Genomic DNA, 16,793 nt, shown 5'->3' with positions numbered 1-16,793 from the left:
TTGTTTAATTCTCTTTTAACTCATTTTTAACCTTATTTCAGGAAGGGAGAGTGAACAGAAATCAAGTAACAAGAGAAATTTAAGGAAAGTTTTGAAGATAAATCCCTCCCTCACTAAGGGAATAAAAACAGTCTTGGAGCAGAACTTGGTGGAGAAACTGGAAACCCTGGGCATTAATGCAGTACGTTCATCCCTTTTTTACATATTTCCTAATTTTTTATATGTGGATGCATATATGTGCATGGACACATATGTAGGCACAAATAGCCATGTACACCGTGTATGTATCTGAATGACAGGTGCTCGTGTATAAGGTGTGCATGCATTGGGATGTATGTATATGTACTCACATGTATCCATGAGTATCTGCATGCATGTACAAATATGAATGCATACATGTGTGTGCACAGATTTGTATGTGTGCTTCTACATGAGTAAATGTATGTGGATATATTTGTGCATGTTTGTATCCTTACGTTATACATGGGTTTGTGTGTACACATATGTATATACATGTGTCATCTGTGCCCAGCTCCCAAATAATAAGGCTGGACATTTCTAATTCCCTAGATGACCCCCTGTGTCTTCCTCATCAGTACTACCCTCCTCTAACTAGAGCTAACGGATTATAGTTCTGCTTGTTCTTGAACCTCATATACGTGAAATCATGTATTGCATAATACCGTATTTTGTCTTATTTTACTTCTGCTTTTATTTTTGTTATTCATACCTGTTGTTTCATGTAGCAGTTCTTTTTTTGCATCGCAATAATGTGTTGTGTGAATATACTTCAGAATCTCTCCTTGTTGCTGGACATGTAGGTTTCCAGTTTGGCCTCTTTTGAGCTATTAATTTTTGTACATGTCTTTTGGAACACATAGGTCATCAAGATCTATATATTTTTCTTGGGTCTTTTTTGGGAATGAAATTGCTGGGTCAAAGGGTAGATGTATATATGTTTAATAGAATAGCTACTGCCAAATGGTTTTCCAGTGTGAGCTCACATTATCCCTAACAGTGCATGAGAGTTGGTTGCTTCACATCTTTCACCATTTCTTAATATTGTCAATGTTTAATATCTACATAAATTCTTTTTAGGTGAGTTTCCAGCACCCGTAGGGCCATGAAAAGCAAAGATAATCATGGAATGTCCTGGTTCCTCTGAAAAATGCTTCTTAAAACTTTTTTTTTTTTTTGCTTGTTTGTATATGGCTTCTGGATTTTAATTTTAACTGGGACATTTCCTTTTATCCTAAGGTTTTAAGAACATTCTGTTTTTTTCCCTAATGCTTGGGGAGGTTGTGTGTTTTCTGGTTTTTTGTTTGCTTTGTTTTGTGTCTATCTCGGGTTTAAGAATTAAGTTTAGAGCTGGGCATGGTGGTGCATGCCTATAACCCTAGCACTCGGGAGGTTGAGGCAGGAGGATCACTGCAAGTTCGAGACCAGCCTGAGCTACACAGTGAGTTCCAGAGCAGTCTGAACTACATAGTGAGACCCTGTCTCAAAAAACAAAACAAAACAAAAAAAATTAAGTTTAGAAACAGCGATTTTCAAATCTGATTTTACAGCTGTCACAATGTCATCTGTTGAGTAAACCATCCTTTCCCCATTTGTTTAAAAAGGTACTTTAATCATATAGAAAGTTCCTATCTGTCTTTGGATTTATTTTTGGACTTGTAGCTTTTTTTGCCCTTGTTATTTGTATTCCTTTGCCAATGCCATACTGATTGAATTATATTAGCTTTGTTGTGTATTTTCGTATCTTCCATTGGCCATGGCTTCTTTTTTTCCCCCTATTAAGTTTATTGGTACATTTAAGGCAAACAATAGTTACATATATCATTAGGATCTTGTTCTTTACGTGATATATCTCAGTTCTTATTTTTTCCCCCATTTCCCTGCCCTCCCTTCACCCTTCCCTATTTACACAGACTTTATTTCCATTTTTTCCTTTTTTCATATTTTTTCTTTTCCCATATTTCCTTTCCCCTCCCCTTCCCACTGGCCATGGCTTCTTCAATAGTCTTATTTCAAAAATTTCTCAGTAGGTCTTCCGTTTGTTTGTTTGTTTTCCAGTGGACTTTAGAAGAACATCCCCAGTTCCGGAATAACTCCCGTTGAGATTCTGATTAAAATTAAAATTACTTTAACTTTTTGTGTGAATTAGGGAGGATAGACATTTGTGAGGTAGTAGGTCCTTCCATCCTGCTTCAGGGCATAGGTAATCATTAAGCAGCTGGTGAGGTGCGACAGATGGACAATCTCTGATGGTAGATTTTATGCAGTGAAATGAAGGAAAGGGGTGGGTTGATTAAATAACTGAGATCAGAGAAAACTTTGTGGAGGTGGCACCAATCTGAGGGTATATATCTGCCCTGGACAGCGGGTGCGTGGTGGAACTGCCGTCTGGCACGGGGAAGGCTGAAGGAGGAAGGAAGCAGAGGGGAAGGGGCTGAAGACAGGAGGCACTGTTACTAACTAGCCATTCAGCCAGCTTTTATACTAGGTTCTCATCGAATCCACATTTTCTCGGTGATCTATAGTTGTGCTAGTCCTGTGATTAAACATTATCTCTGATGACTCTTTCTGCCCTGTGATCAACCTTTCAGCTTTTCATGTTGGCCTACCGTCTCCTTTTCTGGTCTAATCTCCCAGGATCTTGTAGGATTAGCCTGTGTGACGTGGTTTCACTGTTTCAGCACCCGTGTTGGACTGTTTCTTCCCCACAGCACAGCATACCCTAATCCAGTGCTTACCCATCTCAAAACTCGTTTCTACTTGCTTGACCCCACCCCTCTGTTAGACCACAGCTCAGCCTCCCACTTCAGTCTTCTCTGGCCACCCTTGGTCAGCAGACACACACATCTCTGCTGTGTCCAACCACACGGGGAGCTCCTTTGGGGCCAGGGCAGTGTGTTAGTTGGGGCACTGCCTACTTTACTTGCCGTTGGGGGCCAGCAAGGATGACTTGAGACATTGGTATAATTAATGTTGGCATGTGCTCACGTAATGAAAAGCAACTCCGGAGTTGTAGAAAAAGGGATGCACTTTGAGTCGGTAATGTTAGGGGAAACAAATCAGATACACAAGCTTAAATGTTACATCGTTTCTCTCATGAGAAACTCAAAGTATAAATAAAGAGTAAAATAAAGGATAACAGGAAATAGGCAGATCATACTTCCAATTTAACATCTCACTCCTTCAGGACATACATGGTATTCCAAGTGATCACTTGAATATTGTGATGCGCACTATGGAATCAACAAGACATGAGCGAGAAAGACAAATACCGAACATGCAGCAAATCCGAGAGCTCCTGGAACATCAGCTCAGCTGTAAAATGGAGGAGAGAACCTTACTGTCTTCAGGTAAGGCTGTTGCCGACTGCCGTTCCCTTGCTGCAGATGGGAGCTTAGTTCTTATTTTATTTTACTTATTTTTGGGGGGGAGCCTAGTTTTTAATAACCTTTCATAATTTTAAGTAGTTTACAAACTTTAGCACTTCGTTGGCAACACTCTTGCTGTTTGTACCGTTAAGTGTTTAGCCTTGGGTTTTCTTTCTTTTTTTGGGGGGGGGTTTACTGGGATTGAACTCGGGACCTCGCACTTGCGAGAGGCAGGCAGTGGCACCAGGGAGCTAAATCCCTGACCCCTTTGGGTTTTATTTCTATGTGGAAAAAAAAATCCCTGGAGTCAGGACTGCAGACCCTAGAGACCAGCCTGTTTGTTTCCCTGGCACCAGAAGTAGTATTGTGCTGTTTCATTTTGCTTTTCACTGTATTGACCATATGGCAATGGAGACTCATGAATGCACTGCTATTCCAGATAAGTACAGTGTTTCTCAGATGGACACGCTTTCAACTGGAGAAATACCCAGGGCAATCCAACTTCCTCCCAAAAGCAGACAGTTGGTTAGACAAAGACCTGTTTTTACTGATAGGACGGCTGTTCCAAAGTGAGTATTTTCTTTCTTTTTTTTTTGGTACCGGGGATTGAACTCGGGTTCTTGTACTTGCAAGGCAGGCCACCGAACCGCTGAGCTAAATCCCCGGTCCCCAAAGTGAGTATTTTCAACCCTCAAATTTTTTTTATCGTTTGTCTTAAGCACTTCAGGCTGCCATATAATATAACATCGATTGGGTGGCTTAAATGACAGAAATTGCTTCTCCCACAGTTCTGAAGGCTGGGAGTCTGAGATCACGGTTCCCGACATGGTCAAGTTCTATCCAGGGTCCTCTCTATGTCTGGCCACCAGCCACCTCCTCCTGTGTCCTCACAAGTTGGAGGGCAAGCTCTGGTCTCTCCCTCTTCCTGTAAGGGATCCCATCATGGAGGCCTTGTCTCATGACTTCATTCAGGCCTAATGACTTCCCAAAGTTCCTGCCACCGGATACCATTACACTGGGGATCAGGTCTTCACCATGGGACTTTGGTGGATTACAAATATCAAGTCCGTAATCACTTCCTTTCAGTTTCTTGTTGACATTGGAGATTCATTGCTTTCTTTCTTTAATATTGTGTTAAAAGAGAAATATCACCAATTCCATAGAAACGTATGTTAAATTATATCACATGTACACTTTAGAAACACTTGTGTTTTCTTTTTTTTTTTGTAGAAATAAGAAAAATATCATAGAAGATCATCTTCACAGAAAGTCTTCATCTACTTCGTGAGTACTAGGCGAGGTTTTGGGGAGAGGGGTATTTAAGATCTATTCACTGAACACTCCTTTTGTATAAATTAGTGTGCTCATTGTGGTTAACTAAAGTCACAAGTACTTAGTGTCACAGTTTGTGATCATTACGTGTGACACATCTTTATCCGTTATGTAAAGCAGTAGCACCTAACCACATGACGGTCCCCATGAGGAAGGGAGACCACACCTAAGTCATTCCTGTCCCGGTGGTGGAGTAACTTGTCAGCAAGCTCATGTAAGTCAGGTGGAAGGTGTTGATTTCCATGGCCACATCCACGACAGTAAAGTTTCATTTGATGTCTTCGTGTTCTGGCCTTTTGTCAGGCCTCACAGTGACCCTAGATCAAATTCTGTGAGGTTCTCCAAGACACCAAGAGTCCTTGTGCAGTTGCTTCTCAACTGTGAGTCACTGTCTCACTTGATTCCAGTTTAAGTCTTGATTTACTCATAAATGTAATGCTGGGTTTTTTCACAGGATAATTCTGCAAATTAAATGAAAATACAATAAAAAGGCTGGGCTCAGTGTTTGCCAATTTAGTAAATAGGTATATTTACTCTAATTCATTCTGAATAAGACTAGTTTTACTGTCATTGAATCTCACCATCATCGCCTGATTCTGGAGATACTGAAGCTGTAAATTTCTCTTCTCCGAGGCACTGTATAGCAGAGACAAACAGTGAGTCATTGCTCAAAAGCACTTTTCATGGACATAATCTCATAGGGAGAGCTTTATTTTATGAGACAGCACGAGTGAATCAAGATTCACAAGGTTGATGTGTTGTCTGGAATGTAGGTGCTTCACGAATATTTAAATGAGCACTGCTCTGAACTTCTATTTCATTTTTAAATGGGGGTCATAATTCATGTGATTATACAAATGGGCTTGTGTATGTACAAGTACTTTGTGTGATACAGTGCCAAAGTAAGCTGGAAGTAATAACATTATTTTAAAAGAGTAGTCTTATTGTGGAGAATGTTCTTCCTTGAGAAATGTGCTTAGCACCGAAAAGAACAAGAATATTGAGAATAGACACGGTGGCGCTTTGAGGGGAAAGGTCATAGCTTTAGTGTCATGGTAACCACCCTGCCTGGTTGGCTGAGGTGGCTCTGGCATGACCCCTCAGCCTTGTACAGAACAGTGGGGCCTCCCTGCCACCTTGTCTGAGGCCACACTCTGGAAAGTCCCTGAGAAGATTCTCACCGATTTAAAAGGGATTCGGTTTGCACGACGCCTGCTTTGGTTTGGATTTATGTAGGACACCTCCCTTCAGTTCAGAGGAGGAGCTGGACGACGATGGCTTCATTCAGGCGTATGTGTCCCCGGAGTTACTTTCCGGACAGTTGTCCAGGAGCAACAAGAATGGCGTTGGACAGAACGCTGTCAAAAGCGACACAGAGTGGACCGAAGGAAGTGAAGTCGAGGACTCCGATGTTTCTCCCAAGCCTACAGGTGAGCTTTGAAAATCCCGCACATTGTATTTAGGACAATTGTATTTCCCTCCCAGGGTCACTGAGCACTGAAAACCTGAGGAGGCGGGTGCACGGAGAGGATAAGACTACTCCAGAAGGCGCTGCACCTAGTGATGTGGATACACTCAGCAACCAGCCCATCTTCAGTTTGGAGGAGAGCAGGCCCTGGGGGTACCCGGATGTGTCCTAGGGCCAGTGTGGCAGAGAGCCACAGCTGGGCATTGCTGTCTGGGAGGCTGGAAGTCCAGAATCAGGGCATGGGCAAGATTGCTCACTTGTGAGGATTGTTCTGGGCCTGTGCCTTGGTCCTCGCTGGCCATCCCCTCCCTGTGTACCTTCACGGCACCCTCCCTCTGTGCCTCCATCTCTGTCCTGGTTTCCCATTTTCATCATGGCTCTGGTCACATGGATTAGGACTCACTTTTCATGACCTTACTTTAAGCGCCTCTTGACATATTCATTTGCAAATAAGACCACATTCCCACATGTCGGAGGTGAGGACTTCAACCTCTGAATTCAAGGGCCACAGTTTAATCCACTAAAACATGGTGAGAGTGGCTGCTCTAATACACTGTGCTGCCCTTTGGCACAGATTGGGCTAGTTTGAGAGAGAGGCAAGGTCCCAGTCTGTGATTGCAAATAACTTGCTGAAGAGTATTTTTTTAAAAAAATTGTCTGTTTTGTTTTGTTTTTTGAGCTAGGGTCTCACTATGTAGTTCAGACTGGCCCTGAACTCACTGTGTATCCTAAACTGACCTCAAACTCTCAGCAATCCTTCTGCCTCAGCCTCCCAAGTTCTGGAATTACAGGCATGTGCGACCATGCCCAACCTGAAACTCTGCAGTGTAATTTAAAATTATATAGTTTGAACATTTCAGATATAATATTGTTTTATTTTATATAACATATTGTGTAGCTATGTAATTATGTAAAACAGAACTAATTTAAAAAGAGTTTATATTGTTTTGGAGAATATCTTTTTAAGCAATTCTTTCATGGAGGAAATACAGAAATTAAAGTTTCTGACCACATATTTGAATGATAATGTCATTTTTTTTTTAACCGAGGATCAAACTTGGAACCTTGTGCTTTTGAGGCAGGCAGTGGCACCACTGAGCTAAATCCCTGGCCCAGCATCATCCTTTTTTGACTTAAAATAAAACCTTTATAAATTCTTGTCTGGAGAATCATGATTAACTTTTAAGGGGAATTACAGAATGTGTTTAACTCTTTTTCCAACTCCTAAATACATCAGTTAATTTTATAATATATAATTATACTCAAAGCTTAGATTCTTTCAAAGTTGCCTATAAGATTATTTTGGAAACAAAGACAGATGCAGTTATGAGAAAACTTTTCATGACTAATTTCTGTTGATCTTATAGGAACTGCCATTAAAACGCTAACTGAAAAAGTCGAAAAGATGGCCTCATATCACAGAAATGTGAATAAGCCAGTTGGTGGGATTAATGTTACTGAAGTGTTCGTGATAAAAGAAGAATTACAAAAAGAACTGAAGGTGAAATCACTTTTATTTGATTAATATGCATTAATTCATCTTTTGATGAATATACCTTTTTCTATTTTGTTTGTTTTAAGACAGGGTCTTGCTATGTATTCCAGGCTGGGCTTGAACTCACTATGTAACCCAGACTGGAATTTCAGGCAATCCTCCTGCCTCAGCCTCCCAAGTGGGGGGATTGCAGGCATGCACCACCATTCCCAGCTGATGAATATATCTTAATCATTATGTTTCATAGTTAAATATAAACAAATACAAATATTCAGTGTAGTAGAGGTGGAAATTTTCATCTTACTTTGTTTTTAGTATTATATTTCAATTTCATAGAGTATCAAAGCTATTGGCGTGATAACTGGTAAAGCCTGAACATCCCTAATCTGAGAAGTCCCAAATTCCTAAACTTTTTGGGCACCAACATCACGCTCAGAAAGGTTCCGATTCAGGGTCTGGGGTGTCCCTCTGTGGTGCAGCCTATGCCTAGCACGCATGAAGCCCTGAGTTCAGTCCCCACTTCACGTGCGCACACAGAAACATGCGGTTCAGAATCCGAACCGTTTTGGGTTGCTGCGTTTTGCTTATGGAGGCTCATAACCTGTAAGGTCCATGCAAATATTAAAAAAAAAAAATCTGAAAAACTACAAATTCTGAAACACTTCTGACCCATGCATTGTAGATGAAGGGTACTCGGCCTGTAATAGCACATCCCACGCAAATTGCACTCCCATGTTTTGGGAATTTGTGTGTTTTACCTGGTGCTTGTAGGTGTTTGGTGCTGTGGACACAGACAGTTGTGTTTGCTAGAACCTGGGGTCTCCACATCCAAGTCTAGGGACTCTGTAAGGTTCTCAATCTCCTGATTCACACTTTGTTTGAGGCTGTGCATGTCCATGTTTGTAGCAGCACAGTTCATAACGGCTAAACCTCAGAAGTGGCCTAGATGTCCATCACTGCATGAGTGGATAAAGAAAATGCAGAATTCAAACACAACGGGGTGCTGCTCTGCCACAAAGAAGGATGAAGTCATCTGTAGGAACATGGACGCACCTTGAAACCATAACATTCAGTGAAATAAATCAGACGCACCAGCTTAAATATCACATGGTTTGTCCTATATGAGGAGCCCAGAATCCAGATAAAGAAGAAAGCAGATGACAGGCAGCAGGGGATAGATGTTTCTCGAATGAGAAGGGCACAGAGAGGTGGAAGGAGGGGAAGAGAGAGGAAGGCGAGAGGATGGAAGAAGGAACTGGTGTGTGTTAGGTACTTGGACCAACTCCACGGGAGGCAGGTAAACGTTACGTCCTGCAAGCATGGACCACTAAAAGAGAGACAGGCAGGCAGGCAGGTCCTGTCCTTTTGTGCAGAGCAGAGATGAGGCTGGTTCTGACACCCGAGGACACCAGGATCTCTGTGGTGGAGCTCTGCTGTTGTATTTCTGGGCAGCCTGTCTGCGTCTTCCAACAGTAGTCACACTTAAATTTCCACAGACATTAGATTTAATTCCTGTTTACCTGTGGAATCCAGAACATTCCAGCAAGCTACTTCCATTAGTACCACCTGCGTTACACAAGCTAAAAATGCGAGGAAGTCTGGCTTTGTTCAGGAGAGAGCTCAAGGTGTACACAGGGGAAAGTGCTTGCTTCCCCGCAGGGCTGTTCCCACAGGGCTTGTGTTGGGGGCACACAAGAGTGTTTCAGGAATCTTTGAAGTTCATGATGGATAAGAATATCTTTCCATGGCATGAGACAAAAGAAAAGAGGTGATTTCTTCAGCTTTCGGAACATGCACTTCCAAATTCGTTTGTTGCTGTGCAGAAATGCCTGGATTTGGGATCGTCTGTTATTCCCAGCATTTCGTTTTGTTTTGTTTGAGACAGGCTGGCCTGGAACTTGTGGTGCTCCTCTGGCCTCAGCCTCCCCAGGCCTGGTGGCTCACAGGTGTGCGCCACTACATCCAGCAGTGCTGTTCTCATCACCCAGCGTCAGCTGCTCAGTCTAAACTGCAGAATGAGTTCAGGGCGCTGCTCTCTGTAAGAAACATGACTTAAGCTTCCTGTATCCCTTTCAGTGCTCAGATGTGGATGAAGACGACTGGGACATATCATCCTTAGAGGAAGAAAAGTCTTTGGGGAAAAAAGCTGGGAAAGAACAGAAGGACCCTCCACTTGTGAAGAATGAATCGAATTCCACTCAAGTGCGAAATGCCTGGGGCGCAGTCTAGGGGACCCATGGGAGAAAGTGCGTCACCCTCATACCCCACCCACCCACCCCGTCTATCTCTGATTAGTCGTTTCATTTCTATAAATACCTGTTTTATATATGCTATTAGATCACCACATTGTAGAAGTATCATCTCGGATGCTGTATGTTATTTAAAGACTGAATATTTACACCTTACTGACTGAGACATTTACTGATCATTTTTGTTTACTTTTGGGCCTAATCTTCCATTTAATTCTTTTGTTATATTATTTTTCCAAATCTCCAAACAATCTCCTCATGCAGATGCCCCATAGAAATGCAGATTTCTAGTCATCTACCTGAATGAGACCATTCTTCTGGCTGGCAGCCTCCCTCTAACCCTCTGTTTCCTACTAAATATTTCTCTTGATTTTCTTCCAAGGGAAGTTTTTCTTGCAGCTTTGTAGTCAGTGGCATGAATTACAAGTGAAATCATTAGTTGAAATGCTTCCAGTCCAATTAGGTTGGAGCCCGGATAAGTACAGAAACTTAACTCTCAAGATCTCCTTCTTAAAATTGGAAAACTGTAGTTTATATTTTTTTATCAAAGTGGTTCTCGCATATGGTGGGAACCAAAAGTGAACAGAGCCCCCCCCCCAATATCTCGTCACCCCAGGCCTGGGGGGGGAGTGGACCCAGCCCCCAGTCCCAGGACTTGACACCTTCGGACTTTGACTGTCTGTGTCCCCTGCTGAGACAGGATTGGGCTCATTTCCACCAGCCCATCCTCCCGGCCACATCTCTGCCTTATTTATAACTGCAGTTAGTCCCCCTCCAGGTGTGCACCCTCCTCCCTCAGCTGGATCTCGTGCACCCCCTCTGGGAAAATGAGCTCTCTCTGCCTTGTCCCTTGGCCGCCATTGACCAAAAGGCCAGTACTTACTGTCACCTTGTCAGATAATAACATGACTGTCACAGAGCCCTCATGGAGCTATTTGTGCTGAGAATCGACTCTACTCTTTGAAATCCAAAAGCCCATGTTGTGTCACATGCCACTTAAGTAACAGGCCAGAGGGTGACCAAGGCATGGCCCACACCCCACGATGAAAGCATTTCTAGTCAAACTGGAGTGGCATTCTGTGCACTGTGCTATTTCAGTAGCTGAAAGTCCCGGCACTTTGAAAAGTTTATGTACCTTAGAAAAGTCTGTTTTTAACACTTAACCCTCTGGTACAGAGATTTGTATTGTCTTGTTGATTTTATTGTCCTTTTACAACATCTGCTCCCTCAGAGGTATTGATACTATACTGCCACCAGCGGACTGGGGACTTCGTTTCCAGGCCCTGTGCTGAAGGCTGGGGAAGGAGAGGCAGGAACTTGTGGGCCGAAGGGCAGAGCTCACCTACCAGGGTCACAGGAGGGGACCCTAGAGATGTGCCCAGTTTGTGCTGGATTTTACAGTGGCCTCCTGCATAGCTTGGTCAGGACCAGGGATTCCTGAAGAGAGTCTACTCTGAGTGAGAGATGACAATAGGGAATCATGGGCTTTCTCAGGCCTGACTGTGTTTGTTTAACCACTGAGGATTCTCTTCTTCCTTCTCCCTCTCCCTCTGCAGGACTTCAAGAAATGAGCTGCTTTAAAAAGCAGCGTAGTGCCTGAGGCTGACTGGAGTGACTCTTCAGAAGATTCCCCAGAAACCAACAGTGTTCCGTGGTGGCCTGCACAATTCTAAAGCCCCTGCCTTACGGTGTTTCTCTCAGTAACAAGGATGCCACCTCAGAGAACAAGGGTCTCTTCAATGGCACTTAATACAGTATTGAAAAACAAACTGTCAGCAGTATTTTAAAGCATGTAAAGGTGTTTCACATCCGCGGCTAAAAAATAACGTGCCATTAAAGTCAGAAAAGGTGTTTTCATCAGAATGGTACCTCTAGTATTAAGTGCATTTTTTTCAACTTATTTTTAAGTGAAACTTTTTAATTTATAGCAAGTTTTGGTTTGGATTATTACAGCTTTTTAAAATATTTTATGTATATTGTCACATTGGATGCCTTGATACTACAAAACTTAGTTCGTCTTTAAATTGTGTTAGAGCACAGTAAAATCAAGAGTTAGACTGATTATTTGTCATAATAGAAGTTTAGAATAGTGATATATAGCTAGGCCTACTTTAAATACATCTTCCTAAATTTCTTGGTCACGTTCATCTGAGTCACTGTAAGCATGTTGCCACTGTTATTTTCTGCGCCATAATCTTTTATCTTGGATATTTTATGAGTACAGTGTAGCTATTTAAAATGCCAATTTATCAGAATACAAATGGAAAAGATTGATTCATTACTGACTCACGTGTAGGTAGTTTTTTTTTTTTTTTTGGACTTGAAAAATACTCAACCCTATTATAAAATACCTCAAAACTAATTTAGTTATGTTGTTTAACAATGACATTGTTAAAGGCCAAAAAGTTCATATGAAATGTTTTTTTGCATTTTTTTATACTTTGTGGTACTGTCCGTACTTTGTTTCCCAAAAAAGTAACATTTTAACTAAATGGTTTATTGGATTTTAGATCTCTTTTCATTTGTCAAGGTTACCAGTAAAGCCTTTTCCATCACACCCTTGTAACTCTTGCTGATGATTCTGAGATGGTTTCTAAGTTGAATTTATACTTTTCTTGGAGACAGGGTCTTGCTATGAAGTTCAGGGGCCTTTTACTATGGTTTCTAAGTTGAATTTATACTTTTCTTGGAGACAGGGTCTTGCTATGAAGTTCAGGCTGGCCTTGAACTCATGGTGATCCTCCTGCCTCAGCCTCCTGAGTGCTGGGATTACAGGCACACACCACTATACACACAGCTGGATATATACTTTTAGTGGGGCGGGGATCGAACTCAGGACCTTGTGTTTGCTAGGCAGGCGCTGTGCCACTGAGGTACATCCAGGCCCAGGATACTTTTGTGAGGTTTTAACTAGAGGAGGGGCTTGCTGTGGTAGCCACATAACATCCTGGCTTCAGAATAAACCTGTTTCTATCTCCCCAGGGAACCTTTCACTTGTACCTATTCTAAATTTGTAAACATTCCCCAACTTCCTGCAAGAACATTTTAATGCAGATACACTCATTCTGTTTCTAAAATCTTTTACTAAATGATGAATCAGTTTCACTAGGAAACACAGAGCTAGGCAACTTACACATTCAGTGAGCCTGAGGTAGCCATGCCTTGTTTCGTTCACACAATCATTTCTGCAGCAAATACTTATTGAGCCACTTGGTTTGGGTTTGTTTTTGCTTTTAAACCACATTAGTTCACTTAATTAGAACTACTGTGAGAGGTGGCTGTTTTATGACCCTCATTTTAAAGATATGAGAAACAAAGTTATTAAGTAACTTACCAAAGGCCCTATATACAACCAGAAAGTGACAAGAGCAGTCTATAAACCAAGCACCTTCCAAGTTCTGTCTTGGTCTTGAGCAGACAGGCTGTGGAAAATGTCTGCTCCTGCTAAAAACTAATCCCAATATTTAAATTAAGTCAATGTGTTTGTGTCACAAAAGCCAATCTTTTATCTGTCTAGCCATAGCATTTTTTTTTTGGCATTTGGTTTGTTCCTTTTCCTTTGGACCATTACCTTCTAGGGCCCCTCCTGTGAGCCAGCTAACATGTTTCTGTTTACTTGCAGAATTTTTCCATACCTTCATCCTCCCTCCTCCTGAAATTTTTCAGTACATTTTTACCAGCTCCACTGTAAGTAAAAAAAAATTATTTTAAATGCACACTTACATAGTCCTGTCTGCACACTAGCCACAAGCACCTATCCTACCTTTATGTCTTTCTGGAGAAAGATATTTCAAGTACTTTGCTAACGTGGCACTAACTAGTATGGAAATTTAAACAAACTTGTTCATTTCCTTTTCTTTCCATTCAACACCTCCAAACAACGTGATTTTTTTTCCCTTTTAAGGCTTTCACACCAGGGAAATAATTTATTCACCTGTTTCAATTCATAGTGGACAACCTCCTCCAGATAACACAGGTACGCAGAGCTGTGTCCCCAGCCCCCTTGCTATGTCCCCATGCTGGGGATGGAGGATAATAGGTCTCGGGGACTCCTGTATGCTACAACTGAGCTGCTTCCAGCTCTCACCAGTTCTAATTCTGTATTTCCCCCTGGACTGTCCCAGCTCTAAGTCCTGTTCTGTCACTACTGTGACAAGTTTCTCAAACTCTGCTCTAATTTCCTTCTCTGTAAATGCAGGATAAGAAAAGTACATGCTGCATAGGGAAGCCTGAGGGGTTAGGTAGGGCATGTAAGCTTTGTGTTCATGGTGATGACCGCTGCCCTTGTGGGCATATTATATTTAGACCTGGCCTTTGGCATTGATGTCCTTGTTGGAGCAACTCACATGTCTTGAAAAATGGCAAATCTCTCAATTCCCAGTTGGTTCCCTAACAGAACCTGTAAGACACAGCCCATCAGTTCTGAGTGAGGCAGGTGCCATGCTGGCTCTGGGACTTCCTTTGTTGCTTTTAGAGTTCACCCCAGCTGGTGGCCGCAGCTGAGCTGCTAAAACCCTGCTGTTTCAGAGAAGACTGGGCAGTTACTTAAAGGTGGATGTGGCACAGAAAGGGCAATAACACTTTGTCCTCACTGGCCCTTCCTTGAGCCATAACAATAAATGACAGGTGTGACAAATGGGCGCAAGAAACTAGAAGGCAGCTCGATGCAGCTGCCAATAACTTGTGTATTTAACTTGGACGTCTTGTGAGGAACAGTCTCAGATTGGCCCCACAGTGTTTAGAAGACACCGTTCTTTATATACTTCCTGTTTAATATATGAATGAAACAAGAAATGGGATCAAATATCTCAAAGTATGAATGATCAAAAAGGATATATTACGAATACCTCTTGAACCTTTGGTATCAAATGCTTTTACACATCCTGTAAATGTACGAAATGGACAAATCCTGTAAATAACCTGTTTTTTTTTATAGAAACCCATAACAAAATGATTAGTACATGACCATGTAAGAACATTTACATCCATACAATCAACACATTCTTCAAATTCATATTTTAAAAATAGTTTGATCGTTAATTATAGGAGGGTCTTTGATGGGATCAAACTCAAGACACAGCTTGCCAGCAGAGCTCTTCAAACATAAGCATTTTTATCGAACTGTTTTGAAGGGCTGGTGGTTTTAAAATCTCCTTCTCCGCCATGATACTTTGTCCGAGAAGACATGACCGATGTAGCCCCGTTGTATGTGTATACCATTCTGAAAAGGCAAAAACAGTTTGGTAGATTCCGTTCTACTCACAGGACAGACAAAAACTGGATGAAAACCATTTCTGTCAGTAGCTAAGCTTGAGTCTTCCTGTTTCTCGTTACCTTTCATCTTTCATCTCATTGGCTTCAAGAAATAGCTCATTTCTGAGTAGCTTGCATGGCAAAAATTTCTATAAAAGAAACTCGTGACTCATGGAGTTATTCTTTATCAAAGCTGTTTTTAAAGAATTCATTTTCCTGGAATCTAGAAGCCTCAGTATTGACCTTCATCCATAAATTCCTGCCTGGGACCAGGGATTCAGCTCAGTGGTTCCCCCTGCCTGAGTTCGATCCCTGGTACCAAAAAATCCTGCCTATATGCCGATGAAGCCAAGGTGAAGAACACTCCCTCGCAGTTAGGTTTATATCTCTAATTACAGAAATACTTTTGTGGGAGTATGATGAGGAGGAGGAGGTATTTTTGTTTTTAAAACTGACAATATTCCTCACCTTTTTGGTTCAGGGCTTTTGAAGTTTCACAGGATCGCATGACCTGTCCCGCAGTTTGTCCCATGCATAGTGATGATTTACAACAGTATATAGTACCTTTTGGCAGATAATGTTTGTCTCTTTCATACCTGGGCGTTTTGTTGTTGTCAGATATTGAGAAGCAAAATATCACACCGCCAATGATGCAGAGAGAGGCTCCTGCCCATCCAATAAACAGAGCAGCTCCCAGTTCGTACCTGTGAGAAAATAAGACCCAAGTATTACAGCTCGCCTCCGGGGAAGTGAGTTTAAACAGTATTTAACCCTGCTAGCCGCCACTGACTGAATGCCCCTTATATTTTTTGCTGTTGGAACTTGTAAAGGAACTGGTAATACCTTTGTATCAGCAGAATGCTTTAAACTCTTCTCAAAGTGTTTTTATGGCGATGGCTTTTTTACACTTCTGCAACATTCTAAAAGGAAATGAGGGTGTCCAGGAAGGAGGGGTCAAAACGCAGGTCTCCTGACTTACTTGGCATCCTCTCTCTTGTACACTACCTTTGCTTCCCCAAACTTTGCATCCATTTAGTCTGCCCACAGGATAAATTATTTCTGCACACTGCATTTAAAAAGGCGACGCTGCCTCTGCTTTGATTTCTGATCAGTTCAGTGAGTTCCTATCGATATCAGTTAGCTGTAGATAAACCACAGGTACAGGGTGGCCCACCGAGGACCAGGGCTAGAACGGCATCACCCAGTTTATCACTAAAATCTAGTGGGGAGATGAATATGCGGCTGAGTCCATAAGCACGGTATAAAGCACCTTCTAAGCCACCATATTCTGCAGATAACCTCAGGAGATACAAAGATAAAGGAGACAGTTCCTTCCTGGGGAGGTCACTGTACAAAGGTTAGAGTAATGCTACCGAGAACACAGAAACAAGTCACCTTCCACAGAGTGCTACAGGAAATCCTTTTGTTTGAGGAGCAGTCACCCAAACAAAGGACTGAGGACACACAAAAGGCTCAGGGTTGTGTGCTGCTCCCATGTTTGCCTGTCCCTTTCTTGCAGAATAGGTATTTGTTTTGTTTTTATAAACAATGACTCATTTGGGGCCCAATACACCTTCACTGCCGTGCAAAAAAAAAAAAAAAAAAAAAAA

At 42.0% G+C, this 16,793-nt stretch overlaps 2 protein-coding genes across 6 annotated transcripts in view; one reads left to right on the top strand and one right to left on the bottom strand.

The window, feature by feature from the left end:
* Positions 1-12,498, top strand: part of Dzip1 (DAZ interacting zinc finger protein 1) — a 47,923-nt gene extending 35,425 nt beyond the window's left edge. For 2 of the 4 annotated variants that reach the window (XM_033760937.1, XM_033760936.1), the window contains exons 11-18: positions 42-181; positions 3,206-3,368; positions 3,826-3,955; positions 4,617-4,670; positions 5,955-6,148; positions 7,554-7,687; positions 9,758-9,927; positions 11,487-12,498. In XM_033760937.1, coding sequence (XP_033616828.1) covers positions 42-181; positions 3,206-3,368; positions 3,826-3,955; positions 4,617-4,670; positions 5,955-6,148; positions 7,554-7,687; positions 9,758-9,910 — 968 coding nt within the window. In that variant the 3' untranslated portion in view covers positions 9,911-9,927; positions 11,487-12,498. The remainder of the gene's footprint in view (positions 1-41; positions 182-3,205; positions 3,369-3,825; positions 3,956-4,616; positions 4,671-5,954; positions 6,149-7,553; positions 7,688-9,757; positions 9,928-11,486) is intronic. The other 2 variants (XM_033760935.1, XM_033760938.1) reach the window with 2 other exon arrangements.
* A 95-nt stretch (positions 12,499-12,593) lies between these two features.
* The window catches only part of Cldn10 (claudin 10), a 133,013-nt gene continuing 128,813 nt past the window's right edge, over positions 12,594-16,793 (bottom strand). For both annotated transcript variants that reach the window (XM_010630787.3, XM_010630777.2), the window contains exons 4-5: positions 15,780-15,887; positions 12,594-15,151 (exon numbers count right to left, since the gene is read on the bottom strand). In XM_010630787.3, coding sequence (XP_010629089.1) covers positions 15,028-15,151; positions 15,780-15,887 — 232 coding nt within the window. In that variant the 3' untranslated portion in view covers positions 12,594-15,027. The remainder of the gene's footprint in view (positions 15,152-15,779; positions 15,888-16,793) is intronic.

The sequence above is a fragment of the Fukomys damarensis genome, unplaced genomic scaffold, assembly GCF_012274545.1.
Source record: "Fukomys damarensis isolate Sample0158 unplaced genomic scaffold, DMR_v1.0_HiC HiC_scaffold_6, whole genome shotgun sequence".
Taxonomy (NCBI): Eukaryota; Metazoa; Chordata; class Mammalia; order Rodentia; family Bathyergidae; genus Fukomys; species Fukomys damarensis.
The sequence above is the reverse complement of the archived record's forward strand: the minus strand, read 5'-3'. Positions and strand labels throughout refer to the sequence as shown.